Source organism: Spodoptera frugiperda, chromosome 6 (assembly GCF_023101765.2).
Source record: "Spodoptera frugiperda isolate SF20-4 chromosome 6, AGI-APGP_CSIRO_Sfru_2.0, whole genome shotgun sequence".
In the NCBI taxonomy this organism is placed as follows: domain Eukaryota; kingdom Metazoa; phylum Arthropoda; class Insecta; order Lepidoptera; family Noctuidae; genus Spodoptera; species Spodoptera frugiperda.
The window spans coordinates 6,392,082-6,414,353 of NC_064217.1; the positions used below are offsets into that span (position 1 = coordinate 6,392,082).

Here is a 22,272-nt window from a genome sequence, read left to right on the forward strand (position 1 = left end):
CATTTATTAGGGAATTCTTTGAAGCGTAGTTGACCTTCTCTCAGTTGTACCCGTACCCAGCGATATACAGGACATAGACAATGCACATCGACTTTTGGAAAAAGACAATTTATTTTTGGTACAAAACTTTATTTTTATTTTTTTTATGATTCGAGGAGAGCTCGACTAGTTATAGCAAGCAGCTCATAATCTTGAACAGTATACCTGGTGACTTGGTCGATTGTCTCTTTTAAAGGCTACGTCGTTATTACCTACTTCATTACTTACCTATGTAGACCTAATTAGTTCCTAGGAACTAGGGACCTACTTACTTGACGAAAAAACATATTAAAATAATACAAGCAAGTATATTCTATTCACAGAAAATTAAAAAGTTTAAAACCAATAAAATATTCAAATTGTTATGTAGAATTGTATACCTACAGTAGATAATAATAAAAGATGGGATGACTGACTTTTTTTTGTATGACTGTTATGGCGGGCGGAGCAACAAACAAAACATACAGCCGAATATTGCCGAACTCGCCCGAACCAAAACGAATCTCGCTCCAAAACGTGATCGCACTGTTTGATTTGAAAACAAAATCCACCCGCCCGCTGCCGGCCTGCCGGCGTTTCACGGGCGAAGCCGAACACAACAAGCTCAGTGCGCGAGCTAGCGTGATACGGAATGTACGTGTGGTGCGTCTTGCGCGGACGTTGACTCTGCGATTTATTTTTTTATCTTACGATTTATACGCCCAGAATTAAAAAGTATTGGAGTATACAGTCGATAACCTAAAAAGAGTTTTTATCATAAAAGTTGACTTCGTGACAGTTCGCGCAGAATTTTGACCAAAATCTGTGAATTTCCGTATAGACGCGAAAAAGTGAAGGAGACATTTCGAAACAAAGGACTGTTTTGTACATTTTCGCAACGATTGCGAAATTGTGTTCAAAAAATAACTGATCTGGCTCAATCGTGGAGGGCTAATTAAAAAAAAACAGCCCCTGGCCAACTAGTTCGGACACAATCTGTGGTCACCGAACGACAAAACAAAAGCGTAACGATTTACTAGATTATTACAAGGACCATATTTGTAAAGGTTTTCATAAAATTCTCGTTAAAAAGTATCGTGAACTTTTCATCGGCTAACCTAAAAATTACAGTGATTTTGTCTACCTTACAAATTCGTGCTTCAGTGGATCAGTCAGTTTGCAGATATTTGATACGAGAAAATTAAGCACTAAAACCTGGATTAAGTGTCGAGTTGGTTTTGCATGATGTCTACTGCCATAATGCATCAGTCTGCGCTGTACGACTTTGGTGATCTGTTCTTGAAGGTATGTGTAAATTATTATTTTTTTCTTATGGAGTTTACATTTTCCCTATTTTATTTTATTATACGTCAATAACTTAACGTACTTTACGTGATTTTATGTTTTCTTACCTACGACAACAAAAGTCACGATCTTAGTTTTCTTGCAACAACTTGATAAACAAATTTGAACCTACCGGGCCGCGCGTACCCTTCTTTCAAAACTCTACTCTACTTTTTGCTATTTATTTGTTGGCAGAAAATAACAATTTAGTGTATATTTTTAAAACCTAATCGTAGGTATTTCGAATGACTTTCTGTACAAAATACAAAGACCGAAAATGCGTACTCACTTCCATGCTAATGCTATGTCAAAATTAATTACTATCACATCGTGGCAGTAGAAATACCTTCATATCAGCAGTTTTATGGTAGCAATTACTTGTAGTTACATATTACGTACCTACTTACGTTCGCTTAATGATCCAGTAGATATCTAAACTCAGACAACATTTGAGTATTTAAGTAAGAACATAAATTGCTGTGCAAATAAGTAGGTAATAATATGCTAAGCCACCCCGTACCCACTTTATCAAAGATAAATCCGCCAACCGATTAGATGTTTGATATCAAGTGTTCATACAATTAACCTGTGAAGAAGTGTAGAATGTTTGTAGGTAAAGGCCATTGTACTATTTCCACGATTCCACGACTAACTAGGTATTTTGGAAGTGATAGGTGTAAATAAAGTTAGGTTAGGTATTTTCTTATAATAGCTTAGGTATTTTCTTAGGTACAATAATTATAACCTTACTACTTACTAGTTAAGTACCTACAAATAGATATTTAAATTAAAAACATATCAGTGAAGGTGGATAACTTAGACGAATATCTTACAAACCAATTTAGGTACCAAGTTAAATGAGAAATGTTTAATGGAGTCAACATACCTAGTTATTTCACAGTTAATAGGTATAGGTAGTTATTTCGGCATTAATATGGTGCATAAATAGGTACGCGGTTTGTAACATGCTGCTAATGTTGTTATTATAAGGTAACTAGGTACGTTGAAAATAACGTTATTGTATTTTACCTACCTACTACCTATGTATCATCAGTATTAATGTGCAAACCTATGTTTGTTTAGTAATTGTTACCAAAAATGCGTAGATTTTAATTTCTCTAGGAAAAGTAAAACTTACTTATGTTAAACTACAGTCGGGTTAAAAAACAAAGAACAGTCAAACCATAATAGCCTTTTATGGGTCACAGAACTCATAAATTATAATTTCTGACTGGGATAATTGTCACACAACGATCGTTCTGAGCACTGAATTACCCACATTTAAACTTTATTGTTTATGGCGATTGCAATAATTGTACCTAGTTATGAAAGTTGAAACGTTTTTTCAATTTGTTTCTGGTGTAGTGATCACAAGAGCAGTTAATTTCCCGCCTAAGTCAATGTTCTTGCCACCATACCATAATTACACGATACGGAAAATAAGTAAAACCAGTTGCTGTGACTTGCGTGCACCCGCATGATGTTACGTTGCTACTAAAGTTGCAAGACGGGAGCTTATTCTCGAAACCGATAAAATGTACTTACACACAACCGTATCTTTAAGTGACGAATAAATTGTAATCGTACTCAGTTGGTCTTCTATGAATTAATCAAGTATGAACCTAGTTAGACTAAAGTCATTTAAGTGGTCAAAAAGTTATAAAAATACCCAGCTTAACTTTATTTAATATTATTCGTAATTTCGTTTAAACTTGTCAGCATTAATTTTTTGACAAAAAATATAATTTCAAAGTGCGATAAAGCTAAATTAAATTAAACTAAAATTTAATTCATCCAACAATTTGTTCGGAATACTCCTTCGTAATGTATCTAGCTTTAGTTTAGCTCAGAATCTAACACGACTTAGCTTGTAGTAGGCAGTTTCCGTAGAAAAGTAAAAGTACTAATAAGAGGTTATGTATTTGATTGCCACACAGGCACCGGAAGATACGTGTACTTAGGTTAACTTCTTGTCTCGTGAATTTGTATACTAACATCGCACGGGTATGCCCCTCGGTTTAATCATGCAGGACAAATAAAAAACAAAGACCGAAAAAGTAAGCTCTAAGGCCAGTATGACAACAAAATAAATGTGTAAAATTAAAAGGTATCCGCGGGAACCCCTGAAGCCAACCTGTCATTTCTTAATCAGGATTCAAAAGTACCTGAACCAGTTTTCATCTTGTTCATATTGAATTTTATTAAAATAGTCATGCCTATCTCGCGTGTTTAAATAAATGCTTGATCCTCTTCAAATCTCGGCAGGGGTGAGTTACAGACGAAGCTAAGTGGCATGGCATGGTCGTGGATTCTATGAAACGTAACTAAAGCTATCTCGATAGGGATCAAAATCGACTAACGAAGCCAGTTTTGGAAGCTATTCGCAATGATGCAGCGAAACCGGTCTTATTGTGTACTCTTTAAGGTTATAAATGGTTTGATCAGTCTAAAAGCTACCTGCTCGAAGTTTTTGTGGTCTTTTACTTTGCGTAAAAGACACTTGTTGCTCGGGGATATTCTGTTTTGTGTTGAGTTGTATGGCTCTAGTATATAAGTGCACGTGAAAAGGAAAGAGGGTTAGTTATGTATGTATTAAGGATTTACTTATGCTTTGAACAAGTGTGCGATTTCTGAAAATGGCTTAATTAGGAGAAGTGTTAGTAAAACTAAAATGCGTTTAAGGTTCTGCTTGTGAGCATGCTGCTTCTTTAGTTCCTTTTGAGGCAATGATTGTGATGAAAATCTCAAACTACAAATTACTCTCATTACAAGAAACACATGTATTTCAATTTCTAGCGTGATAATGATAATTTCACTAACACTTACAACACAGTAATTTTTCTCACTAATTAGTATAGAAGTCTATAGCAGACTGCATGCTTTAATGCATAATAGTTAACTACAGTGGGAATTTGGAAAGGTGCATCGTATTCGTGTAGCTTTTTTTCACAAATCCTATATTTTTCGATTCCAAAAAAAAATCTTTTTAAACCGTTGAATACACCTACAACCTTCTTCTACCTGCCATCTATTTACAAATACAACCGCTGCGTTTTTTTTTGTTCCACTCTGAGATTCAGATAAAGGGCTTTTTGTTCCGTCTCCTCTTTGTCCCAAAACTATTGGTGGGAAGCTCCTGACAACATTTTGTATTCAGTGAGATTTTGTATGTTATAGGCATGTCTGAATAAGTATTTTTGCAATAGGTAGGCCTATTCGATACGACTTTTTGGCTTTTTGTATAATTTTCCGTTAACGATTGTAACTAGTTAGCTATGAGGAAACATAGATGGAAGGAATTATTATTAAACTTGTAGTAGGTATTTAAATCATTCATTCTATACAAACACAATTCATTGGTACCTAGTACCTACCTACTGGTTATATTCCCAAATTACGATTTTTGGTGAAAAACTACAAGCAATCCAAAGCGACTGGCAGTGTTAACTATTTCGCCAGTGTAGTTAGTTGGTCAGTAAGGCGTGTAATCACGTGGGGCGGCGGACCGTGTTCGTGCCACGCTTGCACGCAACTTGCCGATATTGTTCGCAAAATCGCAACACATCACCTATTATTACCTTATTTACTCTTGTGCTTCTAGTTCTTTGGTTGTTATTGAGTGTTGGTGTTTATTGAGTGCACTAGATCCTACATTAAGTCTGAGGCTAACATGTATGGCGATCTACCTATCTTTATTACGAAATGTGCGATTTCATATTATCTCATCTGGCCTTCACCACGTTCATTATAAGTGCGTTTAGACTTGCAGTTTAGTCGACTGTGCTTACTACTGTAGTAGGTATGTTATGTATATGTCTCATTTTTAAATATAGGTAGCTGTACCAGCACTTCCCATGATTTCTGTGGATGTAATTCTACTGGTTAAAATAGACACTTTTAATCGCATCCAAAATAAACAGAACTGTGTGAGCAGTAACGGCGTGGAGGTCGTCACGCGACGCGATTAGCTCTCCACGTGTGCTGATAAAGATTGATTGTATGGCTGTATGACCAAAATGTTGTCTGACGTCATAAACTAACTTCCACAGAACTGTATGTTGGTTAAGTTGAGAGTCTACAAGCATACTTTGATTAGCTTCTCATTCACATTCGGAGGCGTAAAATCTTAAGATTGCAGTCAAATGTTTGATCATGCCGTACTAGACAATTTCTGTATAATTCTATGCAAGTAAATACAAGCTTTCCACGCTTTTCGCAATCTAAACTCGAAAGGTTTCTCAAACAGCCGGTTTTAACCTCAAAGTCGACACCTCCACTGTCGTTTCCCAACACCTAGACGTTGCAGAAATGTTTGAGTGCAACGCAAACAATAAGTGTCGATCGTGGGAGTTCAGTAGTGCTAGCGTAGCATTCGTTTGTACACAATAAGTAACTTTAGAATTCCCTTGTATGCTCTTGCTCTATTGGCGAAATGCGATACCGTCTGGGACACCTTCAATACATAACTTGGTTTTTATTTCACGGAACAGAATTTTCCTGCTCCGACTTACATTACAAAGGTAGATACTTATACACCGCATGTTTTTCCGTGGTCTGTAGTTACAATCATAAACAAAAATACTTTCGAGTTTCATGCCTAAAAGCAAAATATTATTTAGCATGGTATGGGGATAACTTAAAATTAACTATGTAGGCTGGGTTGATGTACGAAACATTTTAGATTTAAGATAATTAAGTAGGTACATGCGTTAATATGTAGCTCGGTAATTGGGAAGCCTGTGTCTGGGCAAGAGTATAAGACACGATCTGCGTAGGCCAGGTCCAACGGCCGCACTCGTAACTGCCAGTGTACTATTTTTAGCTCGGCTCCTTTCTCCGCCGACTGGAGCCCGGACGTGAGTCAACCCTTTGTTCCCCCGAAGCGCAACGGCCTCAAGTGAGGACGCCTTGCCCGTTTACTTCACCATACGCTCCTTCTGATGTGGTCAACACTCTTCAAGGTACCGCTTTCTAAACATGCGTCAACACTGTTAAGATTTTTAATAGGTATGTAGCTCGCCTTGAACGTTTCGTTTCTCAACGTGGAGACGCCACTAAGTTCATGCTCATACTTGTATAAAAACACTAGACTCCAATTTGATGTAAAGATTAGAGGTTTTACACTTCAGGTTGCCATTGAAGTAACAACAATGGCCTCGCTGTCCACATAGTGTTTATAAAATCCATGTCCATCTACTTCACATAAAATAAGGTATTTTGTGTAAGCCACGTTTTTCTATGTAGCTTTTATGAAGTGTGCTCGTAACTTGTATGGATTACAATCTGTTTCTATGCGCAACTTCATGTAACCATAATCTTGAGAATAGCATTATTAAGTCCCCTTCGTAACCAATTGTTTAGACAAGGAAAAGTGAATGCTGTGTACTTCACACGACACATCTATTCAATTGCTAGATAACTACTTCTGACAATACAGGCAAGACATTTGTATTTTTAAACAATAATAAACACGGAAACAATCTTTCAATTTAAATTAGGTACTTATCTAGTTATTATGTCTTTACATTTTACACTAATCTTCATTTTAATTAGGTACCTAATTCAATACGGGACCTCTCCTTAGTGGAACGCATTTTGAAATACCTAAGTATTGTAACAACGTCACTTGGCACAACAAGGTAAACTTTAAAGAGGTCGCACACACAATTAACGTGAACCGAGTAACATTTGACCATTAGAACCAGTTTCTTGCTCGATACCGATGAATCCGTTGCTAGCGCGATAGTCTACTCTCCTAATGGCAATGTCATATTAAGAATCTCATTTTGTTTGAATTAGATGGTTATGTAGACTTGTTCTCCAAGTTATTGTTTATAGTTCGGTCCAAGTTTGTTGAATAGTTGGTGGAATCTGCCGTAATAAGCCTCTACAATGTCGTCAAGACGTTTGCTGTGTAAATAGTCTCGTTAGATTCGCGACGCGTCGCTAATTGTTTCGGCAGAGTAAATGCGAGAGTTCATTGTCGGACAAACGACATTGTCATATGCCTGCCCACGGCCGTTTGCTGTATATCGAAACGTGTTTTTGATGAGTTCAGAGTTCTGTCTCTTTATTTAACAAAATAATATTGAATACAAACTTGGTATGGGGAATAATTGAGTTTGTGTCACGGCAAGTTCGTCTCCTAAGATTTTGGTAGTGTGCAAAACTTCTTAAAATTAGACGTTATTTTCCTCTAAAGGAATGTAGTAGACATTTCCTTCTCATGACTTCTTTGTGTACTCTATTCATCTGTAGATATATTCAAGAGTTCGGGGTATTAACAAAATGACAGTTTATAAAATCTTTTCGTGCAAAATGCAAATCCTACAAACTCCTTATTTCTGATTCCTGAACCTTGACCAACATACGACTGTGGCGTTTTGTAGGTCAAGGTAGAGAGGTAACCAAAGTAGAAAGTGATTCCTCACTTTTACCATAGTAAACTGAAACATACAAACCGGTTGCATTTTAATTGTGTAACTATAAAACATCAACGTAACAGAATTTTACTATTCAATTCATCACAAGAAAGGATTGTTATTTATTCTGAGCGCGGCATAACATTGTTATCTTCGATAAGAGTAATAATGGAAACACAGTTATTAGTTACTAGCTTTACTTTTCTTTGAAATAGATAAGTCTTGTGTGTTGTGTGCAACATGGCATGATGTCCGATTAATTTGTTGTTTAGTTAATGATAAGCGAACTGATAAATAATGCGTCTAGAATAATTTTAAGAGGTTTCGTAGCGAGAAATGTATTGTACCTGGCTAGCGAGAATGTAAAAAACCTTGTCAAAGTATTTGGAATATAATTTTTATTTATAATTTTAATTAGTGTTACCTTTTTGATGCCATATTAACATAGGTTAAAGTTATTTGACTGGCCTTACCTTGATTTTTCTTGTGACCTCTGCTGATCAAATACTGTTGCTTCAAAATTAATTATAGATGCAATCTATGTCTAATAAACATGCCGTATTTGAATGATGGTGAAGTTATATATTTATTTTAATTAACTCATAACTAACTTGGTTGTTTCGTTTACATACATACATATATAGAAATTCCCAGGTAGACAAAGAATAGACGTAAGCATCGGGTGAGTAAGCAAATAACTAGTTACTATACTCGTGTAGATAATGCATTATCTAAGGTCTTATACTGGAGTGCAACGCATAAACAAAGGGTACTGTACTGTATCTTATCACTGCGGCTGATAACCGCTCGAAACATTAGCGTTGTGAGAAAACAACGTGGTTATTTAAAGTATTCGAAAATAACATCGTCTAATTAAATTTCCTTTTACTTTTCAAAGTTACTTACTTTAGTTGCCGAATTGAAGGTGACTTTACGTATGTATTTTATCAAAACCGGTACCAAACTACGCTGTATCCACCTATTTAAGTAGGTATGTAGTATCTACCTATTTCTTTACAACCAGCATTGCCTATCAACTGTTTTTGTGCACATATAAACTTAGGTTTGTTCATTAAATAGAGAGTGGATTATACCAATCTAAAACGATTTTAAAATGGTACAGTTACAGAAGATAAGTGTAGCAACTCGTGGGCATCGAATATCGGAGATTTGACTGCACTTTTGGCATACATTCGCTGAGGTCGTTGCGTCACAGCGCGCGCGCAGAATCGAGCACACCGCGTAACACTTTTACCATTACAGCCACGGCAACCTCTCGCCTACCTACTTGTGCTCGACGCGATCCACCGCTTTACATAATTGCTCGTAAAGAACACATCAACTTATGCAATAGCAAAACATTTTGATATTCTGGTTAAGCTTAAGAAGGTCAGTTTTGTAGGTCGAAGAACTAGATTTTGCACAACACAACAGATGTAACTAATAGTTAAGATGCAATTACGTAGGATTGCCAAAAATCGGTTTTATAACGCGTTTTGTCAAATTGTATAAAAGCGTTAAGTAAGTTGGTTATTTTGACTTAATTTAGTCGATTGTAGTTATCGAATTAATTAATAGCCTAGGTAACTTTACTTACTGCAATATCTACCTTACTACCTTCGTTGGTAACTAGGTACTTAGGTACTTAACTTACGATACAATTACATAATATGTAAATGGTCGGGTTGTAGAAGCCCACGTTTATTTAACTTATTAATCAATAACAATTGTGTTACATATTGTTACACAAACGTTAAACGACCTGAACTGTGCCTTGGAATACCATATTTGATAATTTTCATAGAAACACACTTAAGTATGCTAATAAGATGGTGTGCTCGATTCGAATGGAAAACGTCAAGTCGCAGTGTGCTCGTTACTTGGTAAACAAACAAAAAAGTGCAAGTTGTCGTAAAGCTGCGATTACGTCACGAGCGGAGCGGGGATAACCGCGAGGATGTAATGTGGCACAATAGTGCCTGCAGTGCTGGCTGTGAGCCCATTGGAGCTACATTCTCTCAGTGGAAACGATTTTAACTTTCCTTTCTTGTTTCGTAATAACTCGGGCAAGCTGAGAGGACTTGTCTCGGCCCAGCACAGCGCCAGTCTGGCGCTGGAAACATCACCATTGGCGCCGGTTTTAACATCATCCAAAGCTTTTTCGGACAGTAGCCTGCAGCCAGTAGACTATGCACTAAACTTTTTCATTTCAATGTTCTCTCTCACTGATTTTGTTATTTCACGGTACAAAATCAACTTCTTTCAAAATTAGGGACCAGGTCGAGCATTTCAAGCGTTACTAAACGAATCGGTTTCCGTGTTATTTCATGGTCACCAAAGACCCATGCACCTCAACGCAGCCTCCTGTCCCTTTCGATTATTAGGCTGATCTCAAAAGCTATTCCGTAAAATTATGACTGTATTGGTAATAGTGAAGCACCAGTCCTAATTGTCATACATTGCGCATGTTTCGCGCGATTGCAGTTTGCATAAACGCGTTGCACAAACGTTGTGTTACCGCGATGTGATTATAATCCGCGCGTGTCGCGATATCTTATGCACTCGCCTTGCAGGAAGTGAACTTTCGAACTCTTTCACTTTTATGGTATCATATCATATCCCCGACCTACTCCAACGTTACTTCACTGTGCTCTCCATCCTTGAGTGTATCATTAAAATTACATTGTTGTTCTTGAATGCGTTAATGAATAAGCCCATTAACTACAATATTGTTTTGTTTAGAATACAATGTTAAAACTGCACCTTTATCTTTTTAAATATTTATAAACTTTGTGGGTTTCTAGGCGACGTTGTAGTAGCGTAACAAAACTGTACTCGAAGAATACTGAACACACACACTTTAGGTTTATTGAGTAATTGGTGTGCCGAGTAGAATATTACAAACAACTCATTGCCCTGTGTATTGTATTTATACTTATTAACATAACATTTAAAACATTTGCTGCGCAACCGGGTTGCTATCGGGCGACCTTACGTGGATACGCACTGGATGCGTCACTCTGTATTGTAAGCTAACTATATGTGTCCGGGTTCCACTAACCTTACTAAACATATTGTTTAGTCATTGCAAACACTCATTAAATTTACAGCCGTTGTAGCCTAGGCTTACAAGAACTAATTGGTAACTGGCTTCTTAGATATTCAATTCAATTTGTTTTGCAGCTAAGAGGTGATTGTTGTAGCGGTAGTATTATTTATGGGTGCAATACATATTATTTATATCCGCTATCGTGTCCAGATAAGTGACTACGATTGTTAGCCGTATGGCGTGAACGTGAATGATATGATATTGTATTATAGCTTGGCAGTAGTATTGTATCACTGATACCAAAGGGTATAAACAATTTTTAGCATTGCATAAAACGTGCAAACACACACATGCATAACGATAAGTCGTACGAATGCTTGCGTTGTGTCAAACGCCTGCAATCCTCATTACGTTGGAAATCACGTCACATATAATTGCTGTGTAACATTTCGCAACACTTGAAGACTGGCCACCCGCAAACTAACACTGTTTACATTGTCAAAACATAGATCAAGAAAACACATGATACAAACTTTGGATGTGGTATTGTTTATTTTTCACAGTTTTTTAAGTGTTAACTTCGGGTCAAACCACACATCCGCTGTAAAGTTGTATTTATTAACGAACATGGCGAGCAAACGCGATTTTAGGCTAACTTTGTAACAAATGGATAGCAACACAATAGTTAGTTATTTTGGATCACATCCATTTTTTGTAGACTATATCTGTGGTCGTGTTTATATCGACAATCACGTAGCTCAGCTTAGCGATAGTAGTTGACCGTTTATAGATAGTGTGTCAATAATGAAAGGAAAGTGGCGCGGCCGGCCATCGTCGGTAGGTCAGTGTCGGTCCACTCGCCTTTACGTAACCCATGTCATACTGCACATCCAACGTTCCAATTTCATACTTAATGATTTAATGATTCGTCTCAGTTTATTTCTAACAGTTCTATTTCCTCCTGCAACGTTTAATCAACGTATTGAAGTAGTTTTTGTTATCGATTGCCTAACACACGTACCTGTACCTAGTATTATTACATACATGCGATTGCAGCAATTTCAAGGTAACCGGTATTTAATTTTCAGATGACGATGTTGGCATCGTTGTTTTTATTTTACTCTGCGACGTAAGTGCAGAAGGAGGTAGTAAGGAACTGAAAATTCAATTACGTGATATTCCCACTAACCCTATAAACATGTTATCAAAGTTTAATAAACAACAAAACAAAAATATTATGAATTTATGAGTGTGCAAGTGCGAATGTAACAAGCTCCATTCGTTCAGTACTTGCATAATGTGAGGGAATCAGAAATGTTTGATTGCAACATGCAGCATAGTTCATAGGTCAGGTTTCTCTTGTAGCGGAAGCGAATATAAAATGTGCTGCCACAGTGGTAGGTGCGTGGGTCTTGTCATCACCAGCCGTTGAACTTCGCAAGGTCTCGCAGCCACAATACTTCCTGCTTCGTGCACGAACCGAAACGTCTGTTTAAGACTTAAAGCACAGTTTACACTATACTCTTAACGCCACGAAATTGTGTCTAATGAAATCATTATTACACTTTGTGTCCGTCTCTGTTTGATGATATGCAACTTGTGAATATGTGCCAACTTAATAAAGTGGTACATGCTCCAGTTTTTTTTCACGAAAATGTAATTTTAGAACTTCAAATTGTAATAATAAGTGGTATCCCTGAAGCAGGGATCGTTTAATATTCTGAAGTATTTACCTACTCTCAAGTCTCAACTTTTGCCACGCAGGTATGAAACCAGCCTTAGCAAAACTTATAATAGGTACGCATGACTTAATCTGCGTCGATAGATGATATAAAAAGCTCGACAAAACCTAATTACGTAATGTATAGTTGGTTACTATCCGCGCCAGTAGATGATGTTCGTCCGATATGGAGCCAAGCTAGCGTGCCGCAACACTTCTTAACTCAACATTATTCAATTGTGACCAGTCATGCTCATGCATGACTATCAATCATACACCGGCCACCAATTTATTGTAATTTAACGTTTACAATTATGTATTAAGCTTTGAACTTCTTAATTACCTACATTGCAAATGAGGATATTCGATCATTTAATATCATCATGTCATTGTCATTAGGGGAGACCTACGTTCAGCAGTGTCTGATATGGTGAAGATGATGATGTTGATGAAGATTTTACACTTAACAATGGCATCATCTGATGATGCGTGTAAGTCTTAATTTCAACATTATTTGTACAAATTTCAGACTCAGTATGATAGATAGTTCGGGACAGTGTGCAATTTAATCTTTAATATATTTTATAATATAAAAACCTTTACAGAACTGCAGACTGTTTTTTATGCATTTAGGTACTAAGAAATGTTTATTCATGAAACATAAGTTAAACAGCGAGTGAGTGTAATATTTAAAATTACTGGTTTCGAACAGGTGGAACTTGCCCTAACTGCATTCTGTGCAACAATACTGTGCATTATCAAATCGGTGCGTCCGCGCATCGGTGCTCCCTACTAGTGGAACGTACCTGCCTGCTCAAGGGACCGTGAAATGCGCACCACCATAATACCCAACCACCCCGCCTCCACAAAAAATAAACCGTATACCTGCTTTTATTACGAGCATAAAGGAATCACTATTAGGTTCACTGCAACAAATATGTGATTCTTAAACATAATTACATTAATTACCCAAAATTATCTTTACAACGTTCCTCCGCGTATCTTGCGGACACATTAACATTCAAATAATCCGTGTTATTTAAAAACACGAAGATTTATGCAAAAACACGCATTCTACAGAAACTGCTGACTGTAAGCATTGTTATAATTATGATTGTGTAACTCGAATGAAGCTGGATACCATGCCAAGTGGATAGGCAGAAGCATCACCGTGACAAATGGGGTGGTCTATGCCATGACGTGGAAAGCCATGGTTCGATGAGCGGCACCCGTGAAAACGAATGCGATAACGAACAGGTACCACGTTTCACGTAATTGTGGCTGACTTTCCATGACCACCACTATCCACTAAATATTTAAAACGGCATGTTATACTATAAACACACAAAATATGTAGGATAGCTTTTAAAAATAATCATATTATGACGCACATTGATAACTTATCCAAAAGTAGTACAGTCAGTTCATAAGTTATCTGAGTTGACCCGGCGACGGCCCATATCGCTACTCCCAGAGCTTACTTTATGACAGTTTGTTCAACTTGTCACGTTTTGTCAGTGTTTTTATTTACCATTCGTTTTATATTTAAATGAGCAAAGCAAAGCAAAAAATATATATCGAAATTTTTCTTACGGTACGATAGCGTGGAGTAATTTTCAATTTGAATCTATCGACATTACACAAACACCGAAAATTGACATTTATTTTCGGCATTATTTAAATAAAAGTGTGTATAAATAATTGCAGTGTTAATAACTAGTAGGGAAATAATTTATATTGACGTTAATAGTAAATGCACGCAATGTGAACGCAACTCGAGGCCACCGGTGTGCGCAGACGGAGGCGGCGCAGGCGCATCGATGCACTGTGCTGACCCGCATGCGCCTCCAACGAAAGTGAAACTAGATGTAATCGCCCGCTTGTTCTCTATTTTTGTTTGTAATAGAACCGCTCGCTATTACTACACGCCTCACTTGCCTGCCCAGCAAACAGCTATCTGTTAATCTACGAGCTTTGAACCACTGCCTACACACGTCTCATACCAAGTATGAAGTATTCATCCTATTCCTACTTTACTCACATCCTTTCTTAGTCACTTTTTGTAACTACGCAAGCTTTATAATGAACTACTCCTTCGAATAAAATCTGTGATATACTGCTTTTCATATTTCACAGAAGACTGCAAATCTGCAACAGCCGCGCCGCCATCTTGGATTAAGCACCATGTATAATTTGATTTAAACACGCTTTAAAATGAGTTACACTGCAAACCGTATGATTTAACACTCATAATCGAGCCATTTATGTTATTTACTTTTGTTTTCCTTGAATGACGGAAATTCTTGTGACTAAGATTCCTTATGTGTAGCAAATTGTGAGTATGGAGACATTAGTTATAACTAATTTGAGTAATTCGCTCTAAAAAAAGCTTAAATGCGTTAGGAACGGATGTTTCACATCTGTTGTTGGAGACATAATAACAAGTAATTAGCAAAGGAAGACGTCCAGTGAAGGCGGCCATGTTCGCACAATGTGCCCCGCACGTTGGACCGCTTCCGTCGTCCCCCGCAACATCTTACCCCTCCAACACCAAGACCCTAAATGAACTGAATTATTATTGTGCGCTCCATTCATCAATTGATGAACACCACTTGACTGGGGGTATTTTAACTCATAACAGACCCAAAATAATTAAGGACCTCTGATAATAATTAACATTCTTAAACGTAGCATTAAAACTTTAAAATTCTAAAAAAAAGCAATAAAAGGAAGGTAACTATTGCCTTATATTTGTATGTTAATGTAAAAGTAGTCACTAGTCGGCTTTAATTAAAGTCAATTTATACGTGTAGAGTGGTAGAGCGGTGTTGATGAGCCCATTCGCCTGCTCCTCCTACGAAGGTCATCCGCTCACACACCTACTTACCTTACTCTACGGACCGGTGCGGTCGACCGATGATTCTACTATACATTATTTTATTAAAATTCTCTTGCTTTAACACCTCTTTACTGATACGACGATTTATTTATTGCAAATAGAACGTCCTAGTGAATCCTGCAATTTAATAACCGATCTTAGTTAATCCAAAACCTCTGGATCGATCTCTGTGTCTGACAAAAACTCCATAAAACGTACAACGTAAAAAATCTAATTATTTTGGATTGGAATCGGTTATTTATTTGGACCTTTAGTCATTAGGACCATGACTTACAAATTCAAAAGAAATTGGCTGTCTTTATTTTTAGGAAATACTTTTTACTATTAGGTATTAATTATAGTAAGATATTTGTTGAATTTAATTTTGTGTTATTTATATCTGTAAAATTTTCCATTAACTGCGCATTGCAATTACGTTTAACTTTAAGCAATAAGTCTCCGACAAAGTGGGCATATCGGCTACGAGCTGCGTAGCAAATGTGGCTAATCCACTATTTCAGTGAATTGTGAAAATATTGCTTAACGACGGCGGTTGGTGGCGCGGCACGTACCCACCTACCGCCAACATTTGCCGAAACTAGCTTGCAACGCCACCATTGCGTTAAGACAACCTTCGATTTCTCCCATTTTAACACAACATAGTGTTTGTTCGTCAAAATCAATTACGATGACAACGTTGCGTATTTTACGTAAATCACGGTTTCTGCTACAGTATCTATCTACGTCTATATTACGACATTTCGAATTCACCTTTAAACCAAATATAGTGTAAAAGTCTTTTAAACTCAATTGACAAACCACTCGTTTAACATTTTGGTAACCGCATGACTGTAACTTACTGAAAAATGTCTGAATGAGAATAAGAAGGCAACACTTCAAAATATTCACCACGACGGATTTTAAAAGATACGCATTATGTTACGAAACTGTGGGTCATAATTATTATGGAAAGAGAATGTCTCGTCACAGTTGGAGACCAAGGCTTCGTTTATTAACAAAACTGCTGAAGATACCGACTCTAATGTAATCTGAATTGTCCTCGCATTGTCCGTGTATAGAAACGAAATAATTTTGGGTGATTATGTCAGCTGTTCCAAAGAGTGCGTCGGCGTAACAGAACTTGTGGAACACGTATTGTTTTGTAGATTGTACGTAACGCACGTGGGCTCTTGATCTGCACCGGAGAAAGTGGCACAGCCGGCGGCAAGGCCGTTCCGTCTCATCCCGACCTTCCATCATGCACTTTCAAACACTATATCGACTTGATTACATCTGTGTTCCAAATTGTCTACTTCTTAAAGTTTTTAATCGACAAACCCTTATGCGCTGTAATAGCTTTGCGTAAACGGCATCGTTTCACAAGTCTTTAATTGCGAATGAAATCGAATAACCAAGAACGGAATAAACATCACGTAATAATAAAATTATACTCGTCTTTCTAACCGCTTTCAACTTCTTTTCAACCTCTGCATATAGCAATTAGCCGATACTTTTCTAATAATATTGATAAATGTTTTAATAAAAACAAGAAATTAAAACATTTTCATCGCTCAATTTACCCATTCGAGTCGTTTGTATATTATACCTACCTACTCGTCTCAATATATCTTCTGTACTATTAGTGGAATATTTTTTGGCTGTTTAGATTTGCGTTGAATTTCTGGGAAGCTTTGTACAAAGCAGCTACCTACGATTAAATATCGTTACAAATGTTAGATCCCTCGATTGCTAAACAGAGGTCGCGTGACAGTCTCTACATGTGATTGCAACATCAGCAATCGCAGTCGCGTGCATCACGCTGTGCCTACTAACCGTACCATAGATCCGCGTAACCTAATGTCTTAATAACATCATTATTGATATATCGAAGTGCCATGTTTATTATTTCGGCATGTCGAATAATAGAAACATGTATTAATTTAATGTTCCCCATCTTATATTATCTACTCTTCAGTTTAAGTAATATTCACGCACGCTGAATTCGTATTTACTTACTCTGACACCCATTTGTTTCGTGGCTATAAGCTTTATTAAAAGTAATGATCTTTTCAAATGTGGCTTATTCCCATGCATTGATGAAGACTGATGAGACTAGGCACTTTCAGTTTAAACGCGCAGTGTTGTGTCGATTCTATACTATTGATCAATGTCCGGATCTTAATGTGGAGTGGAGAATCAACACGCAAGCCACGGACTGGCCAAACGAGTTATGTTATAAATAATTAATTAATATTTGGCCGGCGAACTCTTTGTGGCTTCAAGGTCGTGACGGCTGATCTTCAGTTTTAGTCAATTGGCTTTTAAGTTTTTGTAGATTCATTCTTATTTGAATACCAATTTGTGTCAAACGATCCGAGTTCGACGTGAATCTTTAATGATACCTAATGAACTAAAAAGAAGAGTAAATTCTTTGTTACATTATTCAACATTCTAGATTTTGCAATAGTTCTTTTTCTTTTTTAAGTCTTAGTTTTTACTTTAGACTTAGATAAATGTTGTTTTTTGTCTTATTTTTTGCCGTTTCTATGTCTTACTTATTGCCGTAAATACTGTGCTAACTTGTTAAGTAATAATATTGTACACAATTTATGTTAAGTAACTCACTAGTTAATGTTACACCATTACAGCTAAGCAGCAGGTTAAGGTTATATTATGAATGAGAATTGAATGGCCCCATCGCTCATTTTATTGTCACATCAGTTGCATGAATATATAAAGTTAACGAATTTATTATAATAAAGTTCCATCATTAATAAGTAATTTAAAGTCGTTTGTATTTTAATAGAAACCAACAAATGCCAATAATGTTAATGTCAGCATCAACAAATTTATAAACCTGTCGATCTAGTAATATGTAATTCGTTATGAATATGTAAACTTGTAAAGTATTTCAATCGATTCCGTTGCTACAAGGTTCGTAATGAATTAGATAATGTTGAATATTTCTTGATACTTAGCTCTATGCATTCGACTTACTGTTCTTCTTATATTGTATTACTTGTGTATTATCGTTCATAATAAAATTATTATGATCGCTTTTATAAAATCTGTATATGTATTATATATCAGGTTATTACATTAAAATATTGCGTATTATATGACATACAGAACTACTTATTTAGCAATTTACACTAAATTAATGCTGCTAACAAAATATAATTTAAATTCGACCTCCATTCGCACAAAAGACATTAAAATTTAAATACAGAAGTAGTTTCTGCTACTGAGGCCTTGTTGCCGAGTTCATTGTCTTACTTCATCTAATCTCACGTCTAATTAACACTGGATATATGAAGCAACCACTTCATAAAACAACGGAATGCAATGGATTCAAATAAAAAGTTCAACCTTAATGTAAGAACCACATTAATATGGAGCTAATTTTACTTTATAATGAAAACGATGATATCACGAAAGCTCCAACAAAGGTTATTTATTTAGTTCATCATTCATCTGTGTACAGTGTACATAGTTGAATAAATATTGTACTACATTTCTTATATTTGAACAAGATTAAGAATATACCAAGTGTGTAAAGTAACATGTACCTCTACCTACTTACTAATTAATAAAACGATGAACTGGTCTCGTCTGTGTCTGTAGTTTAGTACTTTTCCATGTGCAATGCAGAACTATTTTTATTTGGTACCAATGTAAACAGTAGCACGATACGCCAGCTGAATTAATGTCCCCAATTCAATTGAAGTGTTTCATTAGCACAAGTGGCCCCGATTGCTTCGTTGATCGAGCCCACTGGTCGACGATCGCCGCAAAACCGAGGCGCCATGAATACTTGCGCCCAACCGACACGTGATGATGATCTGTGTTTCTAATAAGGAAGTGGGCCTAGGATGAAACTTAAACGAATTATGACTTTAGCTAATAGCTCGCCATAATAAATCTTTCTTGTTACTTTTTGTCTTGGCTTACAATGACGCAATAGATGCTTGGCAGTTATATCATTAAAACAATTATAGGGACCCATATTTTTGTCCTATGTTACAGACTGTAACTTTATCCCGTTTACTTGAAAAGCGCCATCGTTAAGCCCTTGTCGATCCGATTATGATGCCCACAACCTGTATAAAGGCCGATGTGCGGCGACTCGGTGACTCGTCAATTATAAAGAGGTTTAACAAGTGAATAAATTAATGAATAAGAAGACTATACAACATAGCACCAACTGCGACAAAAAAATGTTCAAATAATTTTCATTACTTAGTTCCTTTTCACAAGAAAATTAGTTCCTGTTACGTCATATTGAATTAAAATCTTTTCAAGTTATAACAATGTCAGCTCATTCGGTCAATAAGATTGTGTTGCTAAGTTCGTGATCCGCACAAGACCTTCGCGCGCTGCCGGGTTCAATTAGAGATCACCCAGTTGCGTTAGAAACGTAGTCTCCTATTACCGGCTCGGGTCGTGACACCGCACGTCTAAACGTGGTGGCGTAATATCAGTATTGTTGTCCGTAATTTTCACGTGCAACTAACTTAGCAGTTAATTGTGTGGAATGAATATAACTATATACTTATTTGTACGTAACTAGGAGCGGAAAATGTGGGTATTATCGCTTGTATCGCTACGTGTGAAGGACGTTTGCAAATTAACGCCATGTGTACCTACTATCGAAATTTCATTGTTCATAGCAGAACAAGAAATAAATTCACAGTTGCCATGTTGTTTATTTATCTCTTCTTATTTAAAGTGAATAACGAGAACTAGTAAATCCATATTTAGGTTATCGTAAACGTCATCTCAATAAATTCAAACCTGATACATTAACAGCCTAATATTGATGTCGATCGTAATCGTTTCATAACTGATTTATTAGAAGCTTGCACAACACTTGTGTTAGCTAATAACCATGAAGTGTAGTCAGTTGCAATAAAAACACCATAAAACGTCAGTAAATCAGTAATTGTTGTATTACTCCTGTAATTACTTTCAATTATGAGTAGACCACCACTTGGCACACGTCGTGGAGTCAATCTATCCTGTCTAATATAATCAGTGCAGTTATATCGGGCCGTCTATGTAAGTTTTCCGGACGACTAGCGGAGTACGTTTTACTTTCTTATAGGAAGTGCTATCGCTTTCAACGGAGACCGGTTAAGAGTATCTCCTTGTTGAATATATTGGGCTAGTGTGTATACAAATAGCTCGGGAACTTATGATATCTATCGCAACCAATTTACATTTACTCGTTTCGTAACAAACAAATAATAGTTTTACAATTCTTTCTTAACTGCGGCAATTTTGCAAATAAAGAAATTACAATTAATTATAAAATTTTGCAAGCAAAAGCAATAAGATAGTAAAGCAATCAGTTATTGATTGCAGTACAAAAAAATTAAGTACTTAACAATCTTTTAAATCGAATTGAGAATTTGTGCAATCCCTCAGTCTCACATTCCATTATGTTATATGCAATTATTTGCCTTGTTGTGTTTGGTTCCTCTTGTATTAATTTTGTATTTTCTTTTTCACAGGTGAGTCCCGATTACGAGTTGGATGAAATGACCGTAATTGTAAGTTATGCTTATTATTATAAGTCCATCTTTACGAATATGCATTCAGGATGAACGTATTTTTAATAACAAAGAAGTAGTTTTGAATACTAAAAAGTGCCAAAAGAGTATCGTACCGTCATTCAATTGCTAAACATAATTAGGATATTTATGTTCATGGACTTGTCTACACTCAAACATACAACTAAGAACATTCAACACTAATCTGCTCTAAATAGCTAGCTGACAAGCGTTTGCAGAGCTATGATTAATCTTGGTAATTTAGTTAGTACAATTCCTGCTCAGATTATTGCCTAACCCGTTTGTTACGTATTAGACAGTATACTGTAAGATAATCGTTACTGTTTAGGGTTACCTACTCTAACAAACATGGACATTCTCAAGTTAGTACAGTTGTATATCGAGACAATTAGACACTCAACTTCAATTTAATGCCTCAAAACTTTCGAAGTCCATTCCAAATAATAGACTGGTCTCGCCCACAACCATTCTTGTCATATAACATTGTGACTAAAAAGGGCCAAAGATGCATTAGTCACAGAAAATGTTTAACTATGTTATTACCTTCGCGTGAGTCATACATGTTGAACGATTTGCGGGGAAAGTATAACCCGGTAGTGACGCAACAATAAAAATTATACGGACAAAGGAATTGTTGCAACTCTAGACCTGCGGCTGACGTAAGGGCCAACAGCTTGTCACTAATGACCGCGACACAATGATCAGTTGTCATGACGTTGTTTGCAGCCAAGCTACGGTACGCAACATAAATACTTAGTGAGCTGTTTTAGTTTATTTTTATTTGGAAAGTCACAAACACAAAAAATTACCTGTCCGATTTCGCAAGGCAACCCCGAGTCGGTGGCGCATGGCGGCGCGGTGTCTTGCTGCATTGTAACTATAAATAAGGAGGTGCTAAAAGCGGACCAGCCGGGGGACGTGCTTCCTCCGCTTTGAGCGGCCGGGGGGTAAACATACTGGAGTTGAACGAAGCCCTTTGTTGACATTTGCTTTACGGCCGCTTCACCTCGAGTCGCGAGCTTTATGGCGCGCGCGCAATAAACACAGCACCCGTAGCAAGTCCAGCGCCAGCGACACCGAGGTGAACGTCTGTATGCATGCGGCACGCCATCGCCAGGCCCACCCGCCATCGCATCGCCATAATAACACACATCACGTCTTGCTCACTGCTATGACACGACACGAGACGCGACACGGCACTATAAGTACGAGTACTTATAACTATCATAAACCTAGGTATTGGAAAGATGAATACTTCTTTAAATCTA

At 36.9% G+C, this 22,272-nt stretch overlaps 1 protein-coding gene across 6 annotated transcripts in view; it reads left to right on the plus strand.

Annotated features, from left to right (window-relative positions):
• The first annotated feature begins 571 nt into the window (after positions 1-571).
• The window catches only part of LOC118268001 (protein TIS11), a 39,734-nt gene continuing 18,033 nt past the window's right edge, over positions 572-22,272 (plus strand). For 2 of the 6 annotated variants that reach the window (XM_050694458.1, XM_050694460.1), the window contains exons 1-2: positions 6,288-6,323; positions 20,945-20,983. In XM_050694458.1, the coding sequence (XP_050550415.1) occupies positions 6,303-6,323; positions 20,945-20,983 (60 nt within the window). In that variant the 5' untranslated portion in view covers positions 6,288-6,302. Of the gene's footprint in view, positions 1,324-6,287; positions 6,324-20,944; positions 20,984-22,272 lie in introns of those variants that run through there. The other 4 variants (XM_050694457.1, XM_035582269.2, XM_035582270.2 and 1 more) reach the window with 4 other exon arrangements.